Here is a 26083-nt window from a genome sequence, read left to right on the forward strand (position 1 = left end):
CCTCAAGCGCGCGGCGATTGGTGGAGCGCAGAGGCGGGGCCCGGGAGGTGCTCCCGCGAGAGCTCGGCCTCGCGGCTTCCGGTCGGTGCGGGCCAAGGGAGCGTGGGGCAGGGCTTCCTGCCTAGGCTACCACCTGGACTCTCCTCCCGCGTACCGTGTGGTAGCCGACCCTGCTGGCTGTGCCACCGAAATGTGCCCAGAACAGGAACCTTCTCCCTCCTCCGCTGCGACCATCCTGGTCTGGGCCACCTTTAGTCGTCTAGAATACTGCCCAACCTCTCGCCGGGTCTCCCACCTCCGCCCTTCAGTCCGTGTCATCTTGTGGTGCCATGCTTCCCTCAAGAGAGTCAAGGCCCTGCCCCGTTTGCCACCCCCTCCCTGCTCCCCCACTTCAGCGTCGCTGACTGCTCGACTCTTGACTGACCTTGCTCCATACCCCGCCCCTCCCCCCACCCCGCCTTTGGACTTGCTAGTCCTTCTGCCTGGGACACGCCTCCCCAAGACATTAGCAGGATGCTTGCCTCTTTAGTGAGGTGACCCACCTGCTTAAAAGTTACACCCCACAGTCCCCATACTCCCTGCCCTGATTTTTCTCCGTAGGTCTTATCACCATCCAACAGAGTTGATAATGTACTTATATGTTGTCTGAAAGCTCCATGGCCAAGAGTTTGTCTTGTTAGTCCAGAGCAGGTACTCAGCATTGCAGACTGAGCAGGTGGAAGAAGGGTCTTCTTTTCCTTCCCAAGAAGGGTGGTGAATCCCTTGGGTCACCCTCTCTGGAAGGAGAGCCGGCCAGGACTGGCTGACTGCCCACATGCCAAGTGCCTTACTTTCAATATCTCACTCCCAGAGTAGCCTCCCATCCTGCAGGAGGCCCAAGGCGTCTCAGGGAGCCCTATCCTCCAAACACGGTCATCCTCAGCTCAGAATCCTCTGGGCTCCAGATGTCGCTGGCTGGTGCCAGCAGCCCCTCCCACGTGCCTGGCACTCTGCTGGGTGCTGAACTGGGTGAGAAAGCCTGGTGCTGCCCTCAAGGCTCTCAGTCTAGTGAGAGGGACAGAGGAGAGTGATTACCACCATGCGGAGGGCAGTGCTGAGGCTGGGCGTGTGAGGCACAGCGTTAAGGAGGGTGGGCTCGGCGTCCAGAGTGGGGCCTCTGGAATTCCTCCTGGTGGTCCCCGGAGGCCTTTCTGGCATGAAGTGTGCACTGTGGATGACAATCACTGGTTGTCTACTCTGTGCTGATGCGATTCCTGGGATCCAGCTCTTTGTGGCTGGGAAGGCTGTGCTCTTCCCAGGGCCCAATGCTGCTTCTCAAGCGGGATGCCAGACAAGCATCCAGGGCTGCCCAGAATTGCATCCAAGTGTCCAGACAACTGGCTTCCCTGTGGGTGTGGACACTGGGAGAGGAGCTCTTTGCATGGTGTGTGGCTGGGTGAGCCAGGGCAGCCATATGCCGCCAGCCTTGTGGGGAGCAAGGCACAGGCCACCCTGGCAGCCAGATGCTCCTGGGCCAGTCTGTGGCTCAAAGGCGTTTCCTTCAGGAGAGGAGCCACCTGGCTCCTCTCCACCCGCCCTCCTGCTCCTGCCTCCCTCTCAGCTCCAAAGTCTAGGGTTCCAGGGCTGTGTCAGCACGGGGCCATGCTGCACTGTCCTTCTGGCATGGGGCATGGTGGCCTGGAACGGACATCTGGTCTATCTCAGCCCCCGCAGCCATGGCATCTGTGGCTCCATGGAACGCAGTGGCAAGGAGGAGAGCCGGAACCAGGGGAAGGCCATACTCTACTGTGATCGCCAAGTGGCCGAGCATTCCTGGCATGGCCCGCCTGGCATTGCCCCTTCCACTGAGGCTTACTGAGGGCAACCCCTGAGGGCCCTCCTTGTCAGGGATCCTTCTGCCGGGTGGTGTCCGCTCAGGCTGAGGGAGGGAGGGAGGGACACTGGTTACAACTGATGATGCCAGGCCAGTGGGATCTTGAACCCGCAAATAGTAGGAGAGGAGGGCAGCCCCCGCCCCTTGCCCATGATGCGCCCTCCAGCTGGCAGAGGCATCCAGACTGCTCTGCAGGAGTTGGGTCTACAGCATGAGAGAGGGCTTCATTTTACAGATGGGAAAACTGAGGCTCTCAGAGGGGAAGGAAGCAAACGTGTGCTCAGTGGGCTTTATCTTGTTTGCAGGGCTGAGGTCGGCGTCATTAGCTCCGTTTTACAGAGGAGGAACTGGGGATTGGAGAAATGAAGTGCTATTTGCCAGTTGTCCTGGTAAGCCCCTTATCTGGCCCGGGATGGCACGGATCTGAGAAGGAGCCGGGGCAGTGCCAACGCTTGCTTGTTTTGCCACGAGATGGAAAAGTGAGCCCAAAGATGCAAGGCTGAGGGAAGGGAGACCCAGGATCAAGGTGACCCTCCTGCAGGAAGCAAGAAGTCCTGAGGCCCAGCTGGGCTGGGAAGTTTGGAATGAGGACGCCAAGTGCAGCAATGTGGGTCCTCACTGTGGTGGGTGCCCTGCCCCTCCCTGGTGGATGGAGTCGCACTTGGTCACTGGATCCTGAAGAAATGAGAAAATGGCATCTTTGGCTTCTACCTGGGGTTCAGACGAAACCATCAGGGTGACCCCTGCCCTACTCTGCAGGCTCTCCCTTGCCAAGCCTTCCCCCACAGGCCCTTCCCTTCCTTTACATCAACCATGGGAACCTATGCCCGAGAGACATGGCACTCCAGGCCTAATGCCATTCCAGACGCAGAGGGGAGCCTCCACCTTCACCACCGTATCATCCATCGTTGTCAACAGTGACATGACTCAGTCACACCCCTTCAAGGGCCGGGCGAGTCCAGCTGGGGGCAAAAGGAGCAGCCTGTACCAGGTGACTGTGACAGAACAGATGGCCGAGGGGCAGAAGAGAGGTACAGACGTTTCCAGGTCCCTCCACAGGGGCCAGGGAGGAAGGGGCTGGTTCCAAGATGGGAGGGGGCACCCCAGGCCCGGTCACCCAAGCAAGCTGCCCTGGAAGGGTGTGTCTGAAAGCCGGATGCACACTGAGTGGTGGGACAGGCTGCCTTGGGGGCCAGGGCCGGGGGGCCCTGGGAGGCAGGCTGAGCAACGGGATAGTGTCCATGGACTTTGAGCCCAAGGCTGAGGGAGTGCGACCCAGCTCGCGGAAGCAGCTTTTTAGCAAGTGTCTTGAGCTTTCTTAGAAGCAGGATGAGTTTAAATTATAAATAAACAAACGAGCACTCTGCAGCAAGGCAAGGCGTGGGCTGGTGCGGTGGGAAGACGGGAGAGACTGGAGGCAGAGACCTCACTTAGGAGCTAATATTCCCCCCTGAACTTGAACCTTCCTGTCCTCCCTCCCCACCCTGCCTCTGCCTCAGGGGCTCGATGCTGAAGGCGTCACCTGGGGTCTCAGGCTTCAGGGACTGACCCTGGCCGGTCTGCAGGAAGAGGCCCAGCGTGGACCCCCACGGTGGCGAGTCGGGAGGCCCACCTGGCTTACACCACCCAAGGCATTCAAGCCCGAGTCTCCCTCGGACAAAAACAGGCCCCGGTGGACACTCATCCGTGTGGGAGGTGTCTTACCAAATGTTTGAAGGGGAAAAAAAATCCCATTTTCTTAGCTTTTTTTTTCCTTTCTATTTTTTGATTATTTTTCTAGATGACTTCATTTCCAAGAAGGGTGTAGGGGAGAGAAGGAGGACAGAGGGAGGGAGGACAGGGGCCCTGAGGAGGGATGGAGGGGGGAGAGTGGGTGCCAGGCCCAGGGAAAAGCTGTGGGGAAAGTGGGGGCCACCCTGTCCTGACCACAGTGCTTCCAGTCCAGGCTGTGTCCTCCTCCTGACCCCCACGGACCTCTTGGCCAGCTCCACTCCCACAAGTCCCTGGGGCAGAGTTCAGCTCTCATCCAGCCAGGATTAGCAGAAGGGCTTCTAGGAGCTTCTCTCTGGGGCATGACCTCCCTGCCCCATGGACAGAGGTCTCCTTACCCGTTATACCACTCAGAACCAGCAGGACACACTCTGGCTAGCTTAATGGCAAAGAAAGTTTCTGTTCAGTGGCCACACGCCCAGGAGCAAGGCCCCAAACACACGGCCTCCACCACTGGGCACAGACCCAGCAGCCCACGCGTGATAGGACACTGCTGCCCAGAAGCCAGGACCTTCCACCCCCACCGTTGCTAGAAAAGAGATGCTGGGGGATCTGCTTTCTGGTGTTGGCTGCTTCTGAGTCAGTCTGTTCGGGTGAATCTTGGTTGGCGGAGCCCAGGTCACATTCCCCCACTCTAACTGCAAGGGAGTCAGAGAACGCCAACAAGGTAGCAGCCACCCCAGAACTCCTTTTAGTTCACAGAGCCCAAACTCCCAGCAGCTGCTGCGCTCTGAGGGAGAAACCATCCCAGGCCTCTCTCCCAGCCTCCAGTGGCTGCTGGCCATCTTTCGTGTTCCTTGGCTGGTGGGCGCACCACTCCAGTCTCTGCCTCCAACTTCACACAGTCGTCTCTTTGGTCTAAGTCTCAGATCTCCCTCTGCTTTTCTCTTCTGACACCTGACACTGGATTTAGGACCCACTCTAATCCAGGATGATCTCATCTCAAGATCCTGAACTTGGTTATATCTGCAAAGACTCTATTCTAAGTATGGTCACGTTCTGAGGTTCTAGGATTCCATCTTTGGGCCCCCAGCCATTCAACCACTCCAAGAGGCATGAGAAATGGGCACTGAGAAGGCGGCAAGGGAGAAGAGGAAGAGGTGAGGTGGAAAGGGACGTTCGGGCAGGAGAAACCAGCTGCCCGAGCCCAGCATCCATGGGGCTGTCGAATCTCCTTTTGCTACTCAAACCCCAAGTCAGCTTGTGGCTGCCCAGACAGAGCTTTCCACCACCTCCCGTATCCCCATCATTGTCTTTTCCCCAAGGCCAGGCATCATCAACACCCCATCTCCTTGAGGGCTCCCAGGCCCCCATGCGCCTCAGACCCCCAAGATCTCCAAATCCAGGAGGCAGGAGAAGCTGCCCTGCCCCTCCTGCCCAAGGGGAAGGGTGGGTCCCACAATCCCTTCATCTTTTGACTTCCTACCTCCCAAAGTGCTTCCTTTCCTCTTCCCCAAATTCTCTGTTGGAGTTTGGGCCATTTCTTCTGATGGGGCTCATTCCCATCTTTGGCAGAAAATGCTCTCAGAGATGGAGAACCTTCAAGATGCAAGATGCATGGGTCAGAACCAGAGTATAAAAACATCTGTGTGCACTCTGCAGTTTACATTGCCCTTTATCCTACATTGTCTCCTCGGATCCTCACTACTGCCTGTCAAGGAGATACTAATCCCATTTTACAGAAGAGGAGACTGAGGCTCTGAGAGGTTTAATGACTTGCCTGAGTTTACACAAACCTGAGACTCAAACCTGAAACGTCTAACTCCAGCTTTTTAATGTTCTTCCCACCAACTCCACCACACTGGGCTCAACCCCGTGAAGAATGCTGTCCATGTCACAGCTTCAATCTTCCTAGGAACAGGGAATTCACCACCTAACAAAACAGCGAATTCACTGACAGTCCCAAGTATCAGGGAGTCTTCATTGAGGGAAAGCTCTTCCTTCACTGTGGGAAAGCCCTTCCTTCTTCGTGTAACTTACCCCCCCACCCCCCGCCTTGGCAATGGGCAATGCCCCTGCCCCAGTCTTCTCCAGGACACATCTCTCCATTTCATACTCCATTTCATACCCCTTTCTTGAAAAGTGGGGCTCAGGCCATCCCCTCCGGGTCACCCTCCCTAGAAGGGTTTCTGGCCTCTTGATGCCCAACCTACAACCTCAAGGACACAGGTCCTTGAGGCAGCTGCGAAGGGTGACTTTGGACAGGTGTCCCCTGGCACTGTGCCCGAGTCAGGCGGAACTAAGGTGAGGACTGTGCCCGCTCTGGAGGTGACAGTCTCTCTGCCCATGACCAGAGTCTGGGGGTGAGGCCCGGCCATCTGGCCACCTTGGCCACCTCAAGCTGGGGCCACCACGGACAGTCCTGGGCAGAGGCAGTCACTGTGCCACAGCACAGTGGCAATGTCACATGTTGGAAAAGAAGAAGAAAGGCAAGCACCAGCAAGCAGAGTGGCTGAGGAACAGCTGAGCTGAGTCACTGCAGCCAGGCAGGTGGAGGCGGCTGCAGGGGTGGGGTGGGGGCCTCCCAGGGACGGAGGAAGGAGGAGGGGACACCAGGCACCTGGCACCCTCCCCTGGGCTTCTGGAGCTGTGGAGGGTCAAGGCACCTAGCAGCAGGGTGCCCAGGGGGTCGAGCTGACCATCAGGGCTGTGCAGCCAGCTGGCCTCGGGCTCCATTCCCAGCTCAGCCACCAACTGGCCCACAGGCCTCTGCCAGCCACGTAATCATTCAAAGCCTCAGTCTCCACCTCTGTCTAGTGGGGTAATGGCTGCCTCCCCCGCTACTGGGCTGATTACTGAAGGCCACGGTGCCAAGTGCTCAGGGTGGCATCTGGCACACGAGGGGGCGCTGAGCCAGGCCCCAGTGGCTCTGCTCACCATCATTATGAATGAGGAACCTTTAGGTTTTCCCAGAGCAGGATTCTGGGGTTTGTCCAGTGGGCCTCCCCAACCCCTGCCCCAGGCCCTCCTGCTGCCCTATGGGTGCGTTTCTGAGGCTGTCGGTGGTCTTGGGCTGTTTCCTTGTCGACTTTCCCACACTTCCCCCTTCATGGGCCCCAGGTCCAGGTCCAGGTCCAGCAGGCTGGGCTTTGGGGCAGCCAGGTCTGTATCAGGGCAGGGCTCCCACCTCAGCCGGCATCCTGCCCCCATCACCCGCCGGGACCCACACTGCGTGGTTCCCGCTGCGGCCAGGCAGGGCTGCAAAAGCCGGCACTGAGTCCCACTCTGCAGAGTGATCAGCAGAGTGACCTCACCTGACACACAGCACTACCCTAACCTCTCCAGGAGCCACAGCAGACAGCGCTGGTGTGTCACCCCCCCTCCCCTGCCACACAGGAGGTCCCTCAGATGGCAGGATGCCCCCATCCTGCTGAAGCTCAGGGTTTAGGAACTGGAAGGCATCCCGAAGACAATCCAAACTCATTCCCTCAGGCCCTGAGAGGAAGGGACCTGCCCCAGGCTACCCAGCCAGTGGTGACAGGGGGATCCCTGCCTCGACCAGTGCTTCCAGGCTTCCCTTCCCCTCGGCGGTCCTGCTGGGATTTCCTTGCCCAGGAACCAGCACCACAGGCCTCACCCCAAACGGGGAGCCCATGCGATCCTAGCCCCTCCCTCCTGTGTGCTCCCCGCTCTCCCTAGGCAGGCGCCTGCCTCTCCCGCCCCCATGCTACCACGGGAAGGGGTTCCTATGGCACCCCTTCCCCCGCACACACTTAGCTCACTGGCAGCCCATCTGCCCGGAGACAGTGAACAGCAGATGCCTCTATGTACAGCGGTGCCTGAAGCGCAGCGGCCCTGCGCCTGCCGGACGAGAGTATGCCAGCCAGGCACAGGGCTCACGTGACACTCGGCTGGGGCAGGGGCCCCTCATCCAAGGCTGGGCCAGGAGGGGGTCAGGCCACCCAGACAGCCTACCAGGGCTGGGGACCAGGGTGTCCAAGGCCAGAATCAGAGTGTCCTGGTGGGGAGTTGCTGGATGGGCAGCTCTCTAGCAGGCTGCACCCTTGGGGGACAGGCTTCTACAGCTCCCTGACTCCCTGGGGAAGGCCTAAAGTGAGGGGGTTGGTGGACTCTATGGACAGACCCCACAGGGTCAGCCATTGCACAAAGCACGTGTGAAGGCTTGTGGAAGACGGTTCAGAGCATCCAGCTCCTGTACAAGTGTGGGACCCTCGGCTGGGCCTCATGGGGCTCCTCACTCTGTCTTGGCCCCAGCCTCATCCCAGGCTCCCTCAGCAAGCTTCTCTCTCTCTCCTGAGTTCTTACAACCAATGGGGGTAGATGGCAGAGCAGGGTCAAGGGACCTTAGGGCTGGGCCTCCTGGGGGGTGGTCACAGTTCCTGGACCCACTGGCTCCTGGAATCACCTACTGTTTCCAGGATGCACGTGGCCAGTTGGCAAAGAGCCTCGTTTCCATGGCAGCAGCCTCCAGCCCTGGGTCCAGGAGGAGGGGCTGGCTGAGGACCCCAAGAGCTCGGCCTTTGTCTCTGCTCTGCCCTCCCCAGCCAAGGAACAGAGCTTTGTAGCCTGTGGGTGGCCAGCAGAGCACTGGAGGGCCAGCCCAGCCTGGGGGAGGGGAACTGCTGGGGGGCAGTGCACATACTTTTCCATCCTCAATAAAAACAGGAAAATAAATTGGCTAAGTCTGGAGCCCTATGGACTCTGGCTTGACATTAGCTAAATTTGTCTGATTCTGGAAAGAATTAGAACATTTCAATGATCTGCAAATGGGGCTGCTGGCTGCTGAGCCCTTATCTTGTTCATGGCCTCTAGCCCAGTGTCCCATGTTGAGAGGTGAGGGGGAGAGAGGTGAAAGAGGTCTTAGGCTGGTGTAAGCCGGCCTACCTGGGGCAGAGGGATGGACAGCTTGGCCTCTGAGGACCCTGTTAACTGAGACAGCAGAAGCCATGACAACCAAAGCTCACTTCCAAGCCCTACAGCCTCCCTTTCTCCCCCACCTTCACCCTTTGTTTTCCTCCCCTCCTCCCAGCGCCCCCGCGGTGCAGGCAAGCGCAGGCACACACACGCACGCCCCCAGGCCGCCTCTGCTCCCCTCACATCTTGCGTTTGTTTTCCTTCAGCAGGGCTCGAATGGGGACACGCTGCACTATCACAATTGGCAGCTCCCTCCGATCCCCCCCACCCCAAGGAGGTGCCATATGTCAGTGTCATGAATAAGCATGAGGCGCTGTAGCTGGGGGCTGGGAAGTGGCAGCTGCCAATCACCTGCCGAGCAGACATGGGGTGGGGGCTACCACAGGGTGGGGTGGGGGGGTCACCACTACCAGAGGGGAGGGCCAGGTTGGGGGATGGTGCGGGCAGGGGCATGGGAAGAGGGTAGGATCAGAGCATGGTCACTGGTCCTCACCAGAGGGACCCACCTCCAGGTGACCAGTGTGCTTTCCTGAAAACAAGCAAAACCCAAATGGCATGGTGTGACCGTGTGGGGTAGCTAGAGTCCCTGAACCCTGCCCCCGCTGGCCAGCCCACACCACCCCTCCAGGATGCCCCTCTCCTCCCAGGCTGCGCGCCTCATCCTGTGCCTCTCCCCAGCACGTGCTCCATCTGAGCCTCCCACTAGTGAGCTGGGGACCAAGGCTTCACCTGCAGGGAGGAGGAGGGGGATCCAAATTCAGCCAGCATCTGTGCTGGGCCAGGCATGTCTACACAGGGCCCCGTTCGCTCTCACAACACTCCTGGGAACTGGGGGTTTTTAGCCCCATTTTACAGGTGAGAAAACAGGCTTAGAAAAGTTTGAAGAAACTGTCTCCAAGTCTTATGGCTCAGGGTCGGGTAGCTGGATTGTGCTCAGGTCTGCCAGTTGATTGCCAAAGGCTCCGAGCACTGGGGCAGGGGTACTGTTCTGTGTCTGCGTTGTCCTGGGTGCCCTCCACCTGACTGCCACCCGGGACCTGGCCACTCCTCCTTCACCTCCCTGCCCTGCCCTCAACCCTTTAGAGTTTACCCTTCCCTGAGGATACTCTTATCCATATTGGATCCTGTGGAGACCACGCAAGTCACGGACACCTGTCTGCACATTTGTCCTTCCCCAGCACTGTCCCACCCCCTGACTAGCAGTGACCAGTTCAGGCCTAACCCAGCAGGTGGCTGTGGAATGAATGAAAGAATGGACAGAGTCAGGTTGCAAGGCAAGAGCCATGTGCTGAGCACCCCAGTGTGACTGCAGAAGTGTGTCCCAGGGAGATGGAGGCCAGGCCCCGCCTACCCCACACCCTAGGCCTTTTTCCTCATTCCCAGCCCTGCCGGAGGCTGAGGCAGGCGATTGCGTGGATTGGATTAACCACTCCGGGTTAATTGGCTGTCCCTCACCACCAGCATGACAGATCCTGCTTGACATTTCTCTAGATAGTTAACTGACACCCAAGTAATTTGTCACAGAGACCTCGTTATATGCCAACTGGGTCCCCTAAGCCGTCAGCATCTGTGCCCCAGAAACAAGATTGGCAAGTTAATAATGGAGCCTTAATCATGCCATTCCCTGCTGGTATGGGAAGAGAATTGCCCAGAGACAAGATGGGGCACTGCTGGGAAGAGACGGTGCTTTCTTAGGGCCTTGGGAACAGAGCATCCTCAGAGAGCCTGGAGTCCCCTCCCCTCAGTTTCCCCAACCAGGTGTGCCTTCTTCTGGTGACAGTGGTCTGTCCACTGAGGAACGCCCCTCCATGACATGGGCTGTGGCTGACTCTACTCCCTGGCTCCAGGCTGGACACGTGGTCCCCCCTCCCCTCCAGCCACAGTGATAAAATTAAGCAGTGATCACAGTCCATCCAGAACCCAGGGCCTGGGGCTTTCGATGGAGCCTTTAGCATAGAGGCTGCACTTTGCCTGGGAACACCACAGGGGAGAAAGTAAGCCTGGGGCTGCTGCCAGCCATCCAGCACCCAGAGGGGAGGTCCCCTGGGAACCGCACAGAGGCAGAAGGTAGACGTGTGTTGCAGCCAGGCCACTCATAGCCAGCTCTGCCCTGGAGTGAACTAACAAGCCCCTATTATTTGCTTAAGGTGGTTTAAGTTTGCTTCTGTCACATGTAATCCGGAGAGTTCTCAGCTCAAACACCTACAGGCTCTTACTTCAGGATTCAAGCCTGTCTGCAGAGCCCATGTGGGGTCTGCTTACAAGAGCGAGAAGGAGCCCTGAGCAGGAAGACAGCCTAGTGCAGAAAGGCGAGGCCTGGACAGAGGGGATCTGGGTGGAAGAAGAGGAAAGCTAGAGCCGAGGCCACCCAGCGTCTGGGGCTGGCACCCGAGGCCGACATGATCGCGTTGAGTTCAGCACCGTGGACAGTGGTGGCCTTGCCCCACACAGCACTGCAGGCCCAGAGGAGGGAACAGATTTCCCACCCAACTGGGAGACACAGGACAATGTGGCTCATCTTGAGGCTATTGGCAGACTCCTGAAAGATGCTGTGGTGTCCTTGTGCCTTAGAAACAAGGACTCTTCTGGGTACTTAAAAAAGCCCCTTTCCAAGGTCTCCCCAGTTTCTCCGGTGGGGCTAGGGTGGGGCTGTAGTTCTCAAGAAGACACTAGATGACGCATACCATTATAACAAGGAGCAGGAGCAAAACGAGGGCGGAGAGAGGTCCCTGGAGACGGATGTGAACCAGGTATACAAGACAACCAAGACAGGTGGGCACGGGAAGAGTGGCTCTGTATTAGTTATGTTTTGCTGCATAAAAGTATTATTCCAGAACAAAGGTCTATTATCTCACAGTTTCTGAGGGATAGGAACCTGGAAGCAGACTGGCTAGCTGGTTCTGTCCCAGGGTCTCTCATGAGGTTGCAGTCAGATGACAGCCAGGGCTGGGGGCATCTGAAGGTTTGAGCAGGGCTGGAGGGTGCACTTCCAAGATGGCTCCCTCACATGGTGACGGGCAGGTGGGCTCAGTTCTCTGCCACGTGGACTTCACAGAGCAGTTTACAACACAGCAGCTGACTTCTCTCAAAGTGAATGATGAGGAGGGAAGAGAGAGGGAGGGGGCACCATCAAGACAAAAGCCCCAATGTGTTTTAGGCCTAGTATCAGAAATGACACACCCTCACTTTTGCACCTCCATTGGTCATACAGACGGACCTTGTTCAGTGTGGCCATAGGGCTACACCAGCCCCAGGAGGCCATCTTGGAAGCTGGCTACCACAGGCTCCGAGAAAAAAATAAATTCAAGATGGCCTGATGCTTTGAATGTACCAAAAAGAGATTTATATTTCCATTGCAGGGTTTGGGAATAAGTAATGGATACACAGAAAATAAACCAAATCCAAAACATGAGGCAATTATCAAGTGCAGGAAAAACAAGAGGTTGTACAAAAAAGGAGATGTAATTACATTACATTACTCAGCTACGAACAGTACATGCAAAGAAAGAATAACGCAGACATTGAATTCTGATTCAATGAAAATGAGAAGATGGGTGGAAGGAAAGTGTATAAGAGGCTACGTGAGAGGGAACAAACTCTCAACCTCCATGGCAGAAAGTCAGTGGATAATTTCTAAATCTAAAAAAACAGAAAAAGAAAAAAAAGAAAGGCAGCATTAGCATGTTATTGAGAAGTAAATATGAAAAAACCCCACACCAAAGAAAACTAAAATAACAAAATTTTGCCTCTGAGCAGGGGAAGTCAGGAGAGGAGAGGGGTGGGTGAATAAGGAGCTACTGGGTTTTCATTACAAGTCTTATAGAACTATTTGACTATTTAAACTAAGTACGTTTATAACCTTGATTAAAAAAAAAATGAACACCAAAACACCAGTGCAATTTAAGTAACTAAAAGACAAAACTACTCCAGCCTGCTCTCTACTCCCAGCTCTCTATCAGGCCCCTGCAGCCCCAAGGAAGGGCCTAGGGAGCTGTCTCCTCTTCCAGGGCAGGACCCCCCGTGTGCTGGAGTCGGGTCTGGATCCTTCCTCCTCTGCCCCGCCACGGGCCTCCAGTGGTCTCCTCCAGTATCTTTCTGAGTCGCTCCAGGTCGGCTTGCCTATCTGTCTTGGGACCGCATCCTTCTTCCATTAGCCCACCTCCCACCTTCCCTGCCCTGTTCTCAGGTCTTCTCCCGGTTGGGTGGAGAGCAACCAGACTGGGGAGGACCCAGCCCTGTCCACAAGCAACATCTGTGCCCCGGCCCCTCTGGCCTGCACTCCCTACCCCGCCTCCAGTGTCGCCCATCGTGGTAGGAAATGGAGAAGTTGCTCCTGCTTCCCAGGGAGGTGAATTGGGGATAGTGGGCCATGCTCCATCATTTCCCTGACACCTCTCCTAATTACCCAGTGTGTTATCCATTTGGATGTCAGAGCTGCCGCATGCCTGTGCCTTTAATTAATAATTTGGTAAAACTCCACTCAGGCCTGGCCAGGGCAGTGCAACAGGGACTGCTGGGGCTGGGCCAAAGCTGCAGTGGGTGGGCCAGACCAATGAGGAGCCCCCCACCCCCAACAAGTGCAGAGGCCTTGGGCGGGAAGCTTGGCCCTGCTTCCTTGTCCCCAGCTGTTCACGCCAGGCCACAGAGCCCGAGGTAAAGCCCCTTTAGGGACCCTTCCAGGAGGAGGCAGGAATGCAGACCCTGAGCGGTGTGTGTGCACCAGTGACTGGGGCCTAAGTGGGGGGATTTGCTCCCCTGGAGCCCAGGCTGGCCCTTGAGCCTTGGAGAGTTGAGACCCCAGGAGCCTAGGAGGGGAGGGGAGGTGTGGTCAAAGGGGCCAAGAAGCCTGGCTCAGACCCAAGCTCAAACAGGCCAATGCCTGTGATCAGAAAGTAGGGGGGCAAGGGAGGTATCCTTGGGACAGCTAGGAACATGGCTGGGCCTCCTCGACCTGATCATAAAGGACTCCCAGCCCTGGGTGTCCTCTATTCCTGACTGCTCCAGGTGAGGGGAGCGTGGGCATACTGGGGTCCTGGAGGCGGGTGTCCTGAGGGGCCTGGGTGTGACCTGCAATGGTCAGGCCAGCCCACCACCTCATGGGAGCATCTCAGGCTCAGCCCCTGGGGACCCAGGGAAGGGGCACAGAGGCTGCCAGGCTAACAGAAAAATCTATTTGGATCCAACTTGAATTATTGAGTGTTTCGAGATTTATTCTTGGTTCTGGGGTGGGCTGTGATCTGCGAAGATGGATATCATCTTGGCCCTATTTTTAAGGTTCTGTGAGAAGAAGCCCAGACACCACTGCACTTAGGGTTCCTGTGTAGCCTTCTGCAGGGTAGAGCCTCTGGGGGTGGGGGGTAGAGGTGGGCAGGACATGCCACCCCCAAGCCCCCTCCCCATTCCCAATCCCACTGCTTTCCCGCTCTCCCATGAATGACCCCAGCCAGTAGGTCCCCAGGCACCACCTCAGCCCCTTCTAGTTGCTTCTGCACTCCCCCAGCCTCCCCAACCCCTCCACATGAACTCCCAGCATGGTCCATCCCTCCGAGATGCTCAGGGCTATAGCCACACCCACCACCCTGGGGTGAGCCAGGGGTCCCAGCAAGCTGCTGACATGCTCTACCTCTTCATCTTATCTCTGATACGGCCTTGGTGTAGCCAGTAGACAGGGCTAAGGGGCCAATGGCACTGCCCACTGCTGCAGATTCTCTTCCATCAGGCTGTAGCTGAAACTCTCGTCCCTTTAAGCTTCAGACGCCCCCACCTCTGCCCACAAGCCTTCCATGCCAGGCTTAACCCCACCACTCAGCCCACCCAGGGTTATACAACGTCTCTGCTATCCTCCAACTGGTTCTCCTGGAACCCTACTCCCCCACTGAGGTCAGGCCCAGGATTTATTGGGGTCATAATTAGTTTCTGATGGGGTGGGATTTACACCCTTTGGGGCTTGTGGGAAGAGCTGGAAACCCTTGAAAGCAGAGGTAGGTTGAGTCGTGACCCTCTGAATCTTGCAGGTGACTCTGCCCTCCCACTCCCCACTCAAGCCAGGGGCACTAACAGTGGCATCTTGGGGGTGGGGAGAGGGCTCCTTAGAAAAACCACTCACAGCCAGACTAACCCACTAAAGTCAATAAGCAAAGTGGAGACACTACTACCAACTTTATGGAAATAGAAAATATCACAAACAATTGTAGGCCAACACATTGGATAATCTGGATGAAATGGACAAATTCCTAGAAACACACAAACTACCAACTGATTGAAGAAGAAATAGAAAATCTTCATAGACCTATAACAAATAAAGAGAGTGAATCAGTAATCAAAACCCCTCCCAACAAAGATAAGCACAGAGCCAGCTGGCTTCACAGGTGATTTTACCAAAGGTTTAACAAGAATCAACACCAATCCTTCTCAGAGGAGGGAACACTTCCTAACTATTCTATGAAGCCAGTACTACCCTCATATCAAAGCCAGACAAAGACATCACAAGAAAAGTACAGACCAGTATACCTTATGAATATAGATGTAAAAATCCTCAACAAAATACTAGGAAATCAAATTCAGCAGCTTAGTAAAAGGATTATACACCATGACTGAGAAGGATTTATTCCATAAATTCAAGAGTGGCTCAAAATATGAAAGTCAATCAATATAACACACCACATTAACAGAATGAAGGGAAATGATAATTTCAATAGGTGCAGAAAAAGCATTTGATAAATCCAACATCCTTTCATGATAAAAACACAGAGAAACTAGGAATACAAGGATCTTCCTCAACCTGATCAAGGGCATCTATGGAAAACCCACAGCTAACATCATACTCTAGTGAAGCTTTCCCCCTAAAATCAGGCACCAGACAAGGACGTCCACTCTCCCTACTTCCATTCAACAGTGCACTGGAGGTTCCAGCCAGGACAACCAGGCAAGAACAAGATATAAAAGGCATTCAGATTGGAAAGGAAGAAATAAAAGTGAAACTATATTCACGTAAGACATGATCTGATATATAAAACCCTTAAAGAACACACACACACACACAATTAGAGCTAATAAATGAATACAGCAAAGTTGCCAGATACAAAAATCAATTGTATTTTTATACACTAGCAATGAACAATCGAAAAATAAAATGAATAAAACAATTCCATTTACAATAGCATCAAACAGAATAAAATACTCAGTAATAAATTTTACCAAAGGACGTACAGGGCGTGTACAATGAAAATTACAAAACATCGTTGAAGGAAATTAAAGAAGATCTAAATGAGTGAAAAGACCCTGTGTTCAGTGATTTGAAGACGTAATATTTTTAAGACAGCAATGCTCAGGGCTTCCCTGGTGGCGCAGTGGTTAAGAGTCCGCCTGCCAATGCAGGGGACATGGGTTCGAGCCCTGGTCCGGGAAGATCCTGTATGTTGTGGAGCAACTAAGCTGTGTGCCACAACTACTGAGCCTGTGCTCCAGAGCCCATGAGCCACAACTACTGAAGCCCGTGCACCTAGAGCCTGTGCTCTGCAATAAGAGAAGCCACCGCAATGAGAAGCCCATGCACTGCAACGAAGAGTAGCCCCCACTTGCTGCAACTAGAGAGAAGCCCACGCTCAGCAACGAAGACCCAAAGCAGCCAAAAATAAATAAATAAAATGAATTTATTTTTTAAAATAACTTATTAAAAAAAAAGACAGAAATGCTCTACGAATTGATCAGTGCAATCACTATCAAAATTCCAACTGCCATTTTGGGGACAGAAATGGACAAGCTGGTTCTAAAATTCATATGGAATTGCAAGAGACCCAAATATCGATATACAAAAATTACCTCAAAATGCGTCAAAGATCTAAATGTAAGAGCTGAAACTATTAAACTCTTAGAAGAAAACATAGGAGGAAATCTTTGTGACATCAGATTAGGCAATGGTTTCTTCGTTATGACATCAAAAGCACAGGCAACAAGTGAAAAACAGATAAACTGGATTTCATCAGATTTTAAAACTTTCATTCAAAGGACGTGATCAAGAAAATGAAAAGACAACCCAAAAAATGGGAGAACCTATTTGTAAATTATATAGCTGAAAGGGCTCTGGTACCCAGGACATATAAAGAACTCGTACAACTCAATGACAGAAAGACAAACAACCCAATTTTAAAAATAGCAAAGAATTTGAGTGGACATTTCTCCCAGGAAGACATACAAACAGCCAATACGCACATGAAAAGGGGCTCAACATCATTAGTCATTAGGGGAATACAAATCAAAACCACAATGAGATACCATTTCACATACACTAGCATAGCCAGAATCAAAAAGACAGATAATTACAAGTGTCGGTGAGGATGTGGAGAACTTAGAACCCTGTGTTGCTGGTGGGGTTGTAAAAAGGTGCAGCCACCGTGGAAAACAGTATGAAAATAGTACGGCTATTTCTCAAAAAGTTAAACAGAGAGTTACCATGAAATTCCACTCCCAAGATAACTAAAAACTTAAGTTCACACAAAAACTTGTACGTCGATTCGCACAGCAGCATTATTTATCATAGCCCCAAATAATCCAAATATTCATCAGTAGATGAATGGATAAACAAAATGTGGCCTATCCATACAACAGAATACTATTTGGCCATAAAAAAAAGTACTGATGCATGTTACAACACAGATGAACCTTGAAAACATCATGCTAAGGAGAGACGCCAGACATAAAGGTCACATACTTTGTGTGACTCCATTCCTATGAGGTACCCAGAATCGGCAAGTCCACAGAAACAGGAAGCCCATTAGTGGTTGCCAGGGGCTGGGGCAGGGGGGAGGGGTGGAGGAGAGTGACTGCTAATGGATACGGGATGAAAAAGTTCTGGAACTAGGTAGTGGTGTGGCTGCACAAGATTCTGAATATACTAAAAGCCAATTAACAGTACACTTAAAGATGTTAAAATGGTGACTTGTTACATGACTTTAACCTTGAAACAAACAAAAACCACTCAGGTTTTTAGTTGTCTGCAAACTGATCTCAGGCTCTGTCTGCTTCTCACTGAAGTAGAGGGGATGGGGATGAGGGACCCCACAGCAGTCCATGCCTCAGCCCAGGGGGCCCACTTGACTCCTCTGGTCAGTGAGGAAGCAGTGGCATTAAGCAGAGCCCCAGTCCCACCCCAGTAGGAGGTCTCGGCCATCTCTGTGCCTGTCTTAGAGATGGGTCCCCAGGGGATGCTGCTGCGGACATCACCCTGAGCCTCCCGGCACCATGGGAAGCTCTCCTGTTGGCATGTGCGTGGGGCAGGCATTGAAGCGGAAGGTGCAGCTGGGGCCAGGGAGTCACGGTCCTTCCTGCCCAGCCCTTGCGGGACCTGCATTCTGGCGGCTTGGGGTGGTGGAAGGAGCTCGGTAGGAAAGGAGGACCTTTACTTCCTGTTTCTCCCTTCCCATTGGTGCAGTTAGCACAGCCTTGCAGACTGATGACCATCAAACCTTGGCCCCTGTGGGCCCCACTTCTCCAAACCTTGTCACTTTCTTTGAAAGGACTGACTGCGTGCCAGGTTCTGTGCCACGGCCACTCCACACAGGGCTGCAGCTGTCCGGGGAGACAGCACAGGTATGATCCCCATTACAGGCTCGAAGCTTTGCCCAAGGCCAGTCAGTACAAAGCCGTCAGGCCCAGCCAGCTCTGCCTGGCTTCCATCCTGCGCTCCTAAGTCCCCCCTACGCCCTGGTCCTGATGAACTCTGGGCAGGGAGAGACGTGGAAGAAGTTAGGAGGGCAGTGATTGTGGAGCACCAGGCAGGCTCTGCGTGGGTGGTAGGCTGGGACTGAGTCTCCTGAGGGCCACCCTGGCACAGAGTCCTGGGCACCAGGCTTAGGGCACATCTGGGGTGGCTCAGCACCCTTGTACTCAGCAGGGGTGTGAAAGAGGCAGCAGCTGCCTGGGACCCCAGGCAAGTGCCACTATTTCCCTTGTCCTTGGGCAGCCCCCAGGACTATGGCTGCACTTAATCCAGCTGTGACCCCCCAGTGGGACCCTGCCCAGGCCTGTTTGTGCCCAGTGACCATCAGGGATTTCAGGGAGATGGTTCCGCCATGGCCCCGTGCTCCTGCACACCTCAGACGGGACTCCACGCTGTCCCTGCCTCTGACCACTAATGTCTCAGCGTGGAGCCCAGCTGGTGCTGGACGCCCCCCATCCTTCATTAACTGGGAACTGACTGTGCCACCGCTGGCAGGGACTCCACGTGGATCCTCACACTCAATCCCCCAACTGGACTAAGCAGGTGCTTGTATCCCCGCAAGAAAACAGGTTCTGAGAGGGAGGACCGGTCCCTCTCGAAGCACCATCAGATGCCACATTCCACCTTCTCTCCCAGGACACAGACCCGTGCCTCAGTCCAGAGGCAGAGAGAGCTGGGGCACAGCCGGCACAGGGGAGCCAAAAGCCGCAGGTACCGAGGTGCAGGTTCTAAACAGGCACAGCATCCCAGAGCCTGGGGTGAGTGGGCAGAAGGCCCAGGGCCTGCTAGGGAGGGTGGGCTGAGCTGGGGTTCCCTGTGTACCACTGGCTGTGAAGAGCAGGTGTTTTTCTCAGTCTCAGGATTGGGTGGACAGTAGATGCTGAGGTGAGAAAAAAGATGTGCCAGCGAGGACATCTGGGGCGGACCACAGATCAGAACCTGGGATAGGCCTTCCTGCCTGAAGGAGGCCCCTTGAAGGTACCTGTGGAACATGCCGGAAGCTACTGAGCCCAGTGGGCCATCCAGTGGAGCCCATAAGCATGTGGGTGGCACCCAGCAGCCCACCTGGCCCCAGTAGGCCCTCTGTACCCCAAAGCCCCCTGCCCTGGAATGGCCCTGCTTCCTACTGCAATGTCCTGACTAGGGGCTACTACTACCATGTGGGGCAGCCCCTGGCCCCGCCTTACAAAGGGTTTTGGGAACACGGGTTAAGTGGGAGGGGAAGGGGGACAGCTGACCCCAAATAGCTGGCTGCCTTGCTTACTTGTCCCCTTTGCTTCTTCCAGGAGCCCAGGCCCTGGAAGAGAGATCCCTTCTCATTCTGAATGAAAGGAGAGACACCAGAGCGGGGCGTGGAAGGAGCGCTGGGACCCGGGGCCTCCCTGGGCTTCCATCCCAGGCTGTCAAACCATGACAGGCAGCTCCTTCTTGAGAGGCAGGATAAACGGCAAGAAAGGCTTGCCTCCGAGGATTCTTCACTCCCCTCAGCAAAGATTCCAGAGTCCTTAGGGAACCTGGGGATGAGCTGGGAGGAGGTGGAGGACTGGGGCTGCTTGGGAGGCACCCAGGGGCTGTGGGTGGGGCCGTGTGCCTCCCGGGGACTCTAGCTCACACCAAGAGGAGTGGCCAGGCAGGGGGCCAGAGTCAGGGCTGCCCTCCCACAGCGGAGACGCGTTTTGAGGCTGGGCCTCTGGGTGAAGAGGCTGGCAGGGGGGGAGTGCGTCGGGTTGACAGGAACAGGGGAGAGCTATTGGCACTTGAACACAGTGGGCTGCCCACCCTCAGGGCCCGTGGCCAGGACAGCACATCCCAACACCCATCTACTTGGGTACGGGTGCCGGCCCTCTGTCTGGCACCCCACCCCTGCAGCCCAGACTGCCCCTGTATGTCCCCCCACCCTCAGCCTTCTCCAGGCTCAGACGCTGCTCTTCTCCCCTCCTCCTGGCCCTGCACGTCCCAGCAGCAGGCAGGCTGGAGACCGGCTGGGCAGCCAGGGACCAAGCCTGACAGCAGCCACCCCAGTCTGGTCCCTCCCCGGCCAGGGCAGAAGCGGCTCAGTGTAGCTGGTCGGCAGGGAGGGACGTGCTTGTTTATAAACAAACACGAAGTGAAAGCGGCACATGTACTCCGAGGAGCAGATGGGCAAGGAGAAGGTGTGCATGTATGTGCAGTCTGGCAGCTGTGAGCCCACCTGGGCGCTTTCAGAACAGAACAAAAAAACACCAGAAAATCCCGTATGAACTCTGAATCCCTTCCTGTGCTCCTGAGAAATTAACGTCATGTGCTCTCTGGGCCTGGCGCTCTGCCGTGTGAGCTCTGTCTTCCACTGAGCTCTCTCCAGGCCCCCGGGCCTCATGACCGTGGAATGGAAAGGTGGCCACCCCAGTCCATCCGAGCAGGGCTGTGCCTTCTGCGTCACCATGTCCTCGGGCCGGGGTGCCCCACCTGCTGTGGGGGCTGCTCCCCCAGTCCCTACAGATGAGCTGGAGCAGGGCCACAGGCGGCCCAAGAGTCTTCCTGGCATCCAGCTCGGTGCCAGCCCCAGCCTTAGCCCTACTGCCCCTGGGCACCTGGGCCTGGGGCTTTCCGGTGTGTCCTGGGGTTTCGTCTGTGGGCTTTGAGGGGCCTGTCCTTACCTGCGGGCTCTTCTGAGACTCCCTGGGGGCACGCCTTTGGCCTCTGTGCCTTCTTGCTCCTGGTAATGACATCAAGAAAGGACAGCATCAAACGTCAGAGCCCCCCTCGATCCCCAGGTGGTCCCTGGAAGCTGTGCTGACCTGGATCCTCAGGGGTGCGAGAGCCCAGGCCAGAGGGCAAGGCAGATCCCGACAGCCAGTCCCCACCCCTGGGAGAGTTCAGGGGTCCCAGCCACACCTTCCCACAGTTCTCAAAGCAGCTCAGCCAGGCCCAGGCCAGCACGGGCTTGGAGGAGAAGGGAACACAAAGGAAATGCCGTGCTTGCAAGGACTCCTGGTGGGAGAGGATGGGCCTGATGTCCAAGCCGCCAACGGAAACCTTGCTGTCTCAGTCTCTTCACTGGCAAAGTGATCACAGTGCCTGTCTCATGGTAAGTGCCATTAGGATTAAGTAACCAGTCACTGCTGGCTGTGACTGTACCACAACACAGTGGGATGAGAATCACCGTGCACACCACACAGGTGAAGAAACAGGCTTTGAGAGCATAAACGACACAGCAGGTGCAGAGCCAGGGCATGAACCAGGACCATCTGACTCCCTCACTATTTCTGTGGAGACCACGACACCCCAGTGCCTCACAGATAAATGGACCAAGGTAAGGAGGGGGCGCCCTGGTGGGAGGTGGGCTTTGGGGGTTGCTGGACAGTTTCCACTGAACATGGAGTCCACACTGGCCCCTAGCATTCTGCTGGCTCTTCTCCTGTCCCCTCAGGAACCCTGCGCCCCCTGCCTGGCCCTGCCTGTCTGGTCTGAGCCACAGCGCCACCGCCGAGAGAGGCCCAGCCACCAGAAGTGGCCCCACGGGGGCATGACCCAGCCACCCCAGCACTCACCTTTCCAGCCGCAAGGCAGGGGCCCCTTGGACTCCCAGGGTCCTGCGGATGTAGTCTCGGGAGCGGATGTCAGCCTGAAGAAAGGGATGGCTCAAGTGAGAGGGGATGGCTGGGGTCCCAAGCTGGCCTCTGGACCAGTCCCCACCCAATAGGGTGGCCCCTCCTGGAAAAGCCCACGGAGGCCCAGCCTTAGGGACAAGGAGCAGCAGCCTCATCATGCGTGGGTGCCAGGATGTCAGGCCCCCTGGTCGGGGTGCTTGACAGCACGTCCCCGAAGGGTCTGAGGAAATGGGCTGGGTGCCTTGCTCCTTTTTCAGTTGGCTTTCAGTGGGTTTATAGCTTGTGCTTCCTTGTAGGTTTTGCTTGAGCCAACAGTTTCTCTGCTAAAGCCCTCTTCTCTGAAGGCTGTCCTCAGCCCAGCTTGTCTGTCCTCACTTTTGGTTCATCTGGATCCCTGGCTAGTGTCAGCTGCAACCTCTGTCCCTGGAGAAGTGTCTGGAAAGTTCTGCAGAGTCACCGGAATGAAAGGGGGCTTGTGGGCCACAGGCTGGGATCAGGGCACACCCTGGGGAGAGGGGATCAGGCCTGAGTGGGGCCCCCAGGACCTTGTGGCTCAGGTTCTCCCACAGGCTCTCCCCGTTCCAGGGGGCCTGGCCTCAGGGAGGCCCCTGATCCCGGCTCAGATGGCTCAGCCCCGCTTCGGGCCGTGTGACTACAGGACACAACAGCTAATCCCCCCGACTGTTTCTACTTCAGAGTGAACGGGCAAGCGGGCAGGGTGGGCGGCACGGTGCTCCCGGAGAAAGGCCCCGGAGACACGAGGCAGCACCTCCCGCCTTCCCCTGCAGCAACCTGTCCCGGCCTGGCCCGGGAGCTGGGGGCAGTGGGCCTGTGACCAACAGAACAGGCCCTAAGCTGCTCTCTCAGCTTCTCCTCAGAGCTTACAGAAGTAGTCAGGAGGGCAAAGTGTACACAGGTGAGTGGGCCAAGGAAGAAGTTGGACCAAGAGATAACTAGTGCCACTGGACAGGGCCACACCTCATTCCTGGAAGCGATGGGGTTGGTGGGCTCCTGGGTGCAGACGTCTGGCTTTTCTCTAAGGCAGACACACAGTCCTTGCCCACCTTTGAGGGGTTCACGGCACTTTATAGGGCATCCCCCAACCTGCAAGGACACAGCTATCATCCACTCTGGGGCAAGACGAGACTCAGAAGGGACAGAGACCTGCCCACCATACCAGCTCAGCCGAGTCCCTGGCACTGAGGGCCTGCGGAGAAATCTCGGGTCGTCACCCCACCCCTCACAAGGTCGCACAGGTGGATGGGAATGGGGGAGGAAAGGCCAGGATATGTCACAGGCTTGTGCACCTACGAACCCTGTACGGGGAGGGAAGGAGGCTGGTGGACACTTAGCAAGTCCACCCTGGAAACCACCCTAGAGGCCTTGACTCTGCGCAGCCGAGAGCTGCTGGCAGGGGCCGAGAGCTGCTGGCAGGGGCCGAGAGCTGCTGGCAGGGGCCGAGCCACAGCCGCGTGCGTGCTGCTGCTGCCACCTGGAGGCTGCCCTGCACACCAGCAGCCGGGGGGGCCCAAACCCCGAGGTGGTGGCTACGGGGCTCTTGGGGTGGTCGAGGCAGAGCCAGGACCCTCAGGTTTGCGGTGTCACCAGCTGCTGCTGAGCTGAGAGGACCGAGCGGGCCTGTGGTACCTAGGCCAGGTTGCCTCTAGCTGACGCAGCACAGGCCTCAGGGACACACGGTGCAGCAGGCGACATACAGTCCCTGCTGGGAAGGCAAATCTGATGATGTCCCCTCCCAACTCACATCCAAGGCCCTGTGGTAAACCTGAAGTTCTGCCCCCTGCAATGCACACAGGCTTCCACCCGCTCACCCTCGCCAGGGCTCCAGCCACAAGTTCCTCTGAGTTTCTGGAATCAAACTCCTTCCTGCCCAAGGGCCTTTGCAAATGCTGGTCCTCAGGCCTGGACTGCCCTTCCTCCTCTTCCAGCAGGCCTCTCCCTGAGGACAGCTTCTCACAGATCCCTGCCTCATGGGCTTCCCTGAGACTTGCACCTGCTCTGCACCTTGTCATGGCCAAGACCACCAAGGTGGCCCAAGGGCATCCTGCATGAGGTTAGCTGAGCCGAGTCGTTCACCAGAGTTCTGATCCCCCTGGGCCCCAAGTTAGGTGCTGGGTGCCTGGCGTGGCCACACCCTGGAGTCTCCTGATTGCATCCCTGGCCCAAGTCTTCCTCAGCAGTGCCCAGCAGCCCTGCAGGGGCCCCCCAGCTGAGGACGGCCGCTCCCTCCCAGGCCAGCTGGGCAGCTTGGGCCCTCAGGGGCTGGCAGGCCACTCTGCCATTTGAGCTGACGTCAGCTGATTTTCCCAATGAACCAGGGTGCCAGAGGCTGAAAGGCTGAGTGCAGGGGCACAGCAGACCCCGGGCCAGGCAGGGCAGGCCTCTGCATCTTCCAGGCCCCTCTCCTCCCCTCCGGAGCCTAGTGTGGCCCAAACTGACTCTCCCACAGGTGCTTGGGGACCTTCAGCCCGGGAGTACAGGAAGAGCAGGTGCCATGCGCTAGCCTACCCACCTGGCAGCCCACTCACCTGGCGCACGGGCTCCGGGATCCGAAACTTGCAGCAGCCATGGGTCAGGCGCACGGCTGCCTCCAGGCTCATCTTGTGGCCCACAGAGACATAGAGGGGCTTGGTGCTGTGGTCGTGGCTCTTTAGGGCCTGTGACAGGGAGGGCGAGGTCAGGGCACTGGGCAAGCTCTGTGGGCTGGAGGACTGACATGTCCTGGATGGCGGGCAGGAGCTTGGGAGACTGGCAGCACCCTTGGGGCACCTTCCTGCTGTTTGTCTTAGGGACAGGGTGGGGCGAGTGAGGGCCCAGAGGCCCCCTCAGCACAGTGGGGGAGGGGAAGAAATAAAGATGCAGGGTCAGCCAGAGGGGCAGGAAGATAGGGAGAGGTGGACGGGTTCTGGGGCACGCATGTACATGGCTGCTGACCCCGGGCCCCCTCTGGCCCTCAGCTGAGGGGTCTGCCTCGGTGGGGCACAGGCCCCTGGCCACTCACCATGCCCAGGACGGTCCCGGAGCCTCCCATCAGAGGAAATGAGTCTCCTCCAGCCTTCAGGAGCCGTATCTGGAAAACAGAAAAAAGACTTGGAAAAACACCTTTCTTGGTGAAAGGCTTGAAGGCAAGCCTGCTCACTTTTAAAACCTGAGCAGCCGCTGGGCAAGGAGATGGAAGGGCCCATCGCGAGTGGAGCCTGCGTCCAAGCGTGGCCTGCAGCACCATCTCACCTTGGCGAGATACTCTCCTCCCCATCCTGCAGCAGAGAAGAGGCAGCAGCCTGCCCAGGCCCCAGTGCTGCAGGGTGGAGGCACCAGGCTGGTGCACACACAGGGCCACAGCCCACTCGAGGCCACTTACTTCCTGCTGCTTTCTCTCCTGCTACCAATTTGAGCACTTCTGATTCAACCTGACAAACTTTTTGGAGTGGTGGTGGTGGGGACTGGCCCATTGGGTGGGTCAGGGGTCCCTGTCAGCTCAACAAACAGGCACTCCACACAGGCATGGGGGAGCTGGAAGGATGAGACAGATGCAACTGACCCGTTCTGAGTTGGCCGTCCAGGCTAGAGAGCCACGTGTGTCACCAGCTCTCGCCAGAGGGGGTCCCAGAGGAGGGAGATGCCCCAGGCAGATGGGGGTGGCACGGCAGGCGGAAAAGTACAGAGTGTTGTACAGGCCCTGAATGCCTGGTCCCCGATACCTGGAGGCTCTGCCCCAACGTGGGGTGCCACAGCAGCACGCAGGCAGGGGTGGAGAGGAGGCAAGTGTGCACCCAGAGGCTGGGAGAAGAGCTCCGAGTCTCCCGAGATGACCCACCACCCACAAGCAACACAAGGCACGCAAAGAAAGCTGGTCTTCCTCACTCCAGGCCAGCAATCCAGGCTGGGAGGAGAGCGTCCCAGGTGGAGCTGGTCTGCAGCGGGGCGGACTCTGGCCCCCTCACCTTCTCCTTGTGCAGAGCGTTGTTCTCCAGCCCATCCACCTGCAGGAGTTTCTTGGCCACCCCGATGCAGGGCAGGTCTGTGAGGACACCAAGGTGGCAGGCTACCCCAAAGCCTGCAGGGGCAGAGGAAGATGAGATTGGGGAGGTGAGGCAATGAGCCCAGCAGTTTAGAGACAGTGTGGGGATGGGGGCCACACCAGAGCCTCGCTGAACTTTTCCACGTGAACAGAGGCCTGTCGGTGGGCAAGGACTTGTGGGACAGGGCTCTAAGCCCCACTGTGATCTCGGACGTGGC

The 26083-nt window shown here is 56.5% G+C and overlaps 1 protein-coding gene across 18 annotated transcripts in view; it reads right to left on the minus strand.

Annotated features, from left to right (window-relative positions):
* Positions 1–26083, minus strand: part of ENDOV (endonuclease V) — a 101295-nt gene that overhangs the window by 63897 nt on the left and 11315 nt on the right. For 5 of the 18 annotated variants that reach the window (XM_082603989.1, XM_082603979.1, XM_082603985.1 and 2 more), the window contains exons 5-9: positions 25789–25901; positions 24846–24914; positions 24373–24501; positions 21767–21840; positions 20873–20931 (exon numbers count right to left, since the gene is read on the minus strand). In XM_082603989.1, coding sequence (XP_082460115.1) covers positions 20873–20931; positions 21767–21840; positions 24373–24501; positions 24846–24914; positions 25789–25901 — 444 coding nt within the window. The other 13 variants (XM_082603984.1, XM_082603972.1, XM_082603986.1 and 10 more) reach the window with 12 other exon arrangements.

This window comes from Mesoplodon mirus, assembly GCF_964341445.2.
Source record: "Mesoplodon mirus genome assembly, chromosome: 18".
Classification (NCBI taxonomy): domain Eukaryota; kingdom Metazoa; phylum Chordata; class Mammalia; order Artiodactyla; family Ziphiidae; genus Mesoplodon; species Mesoplodon mirus.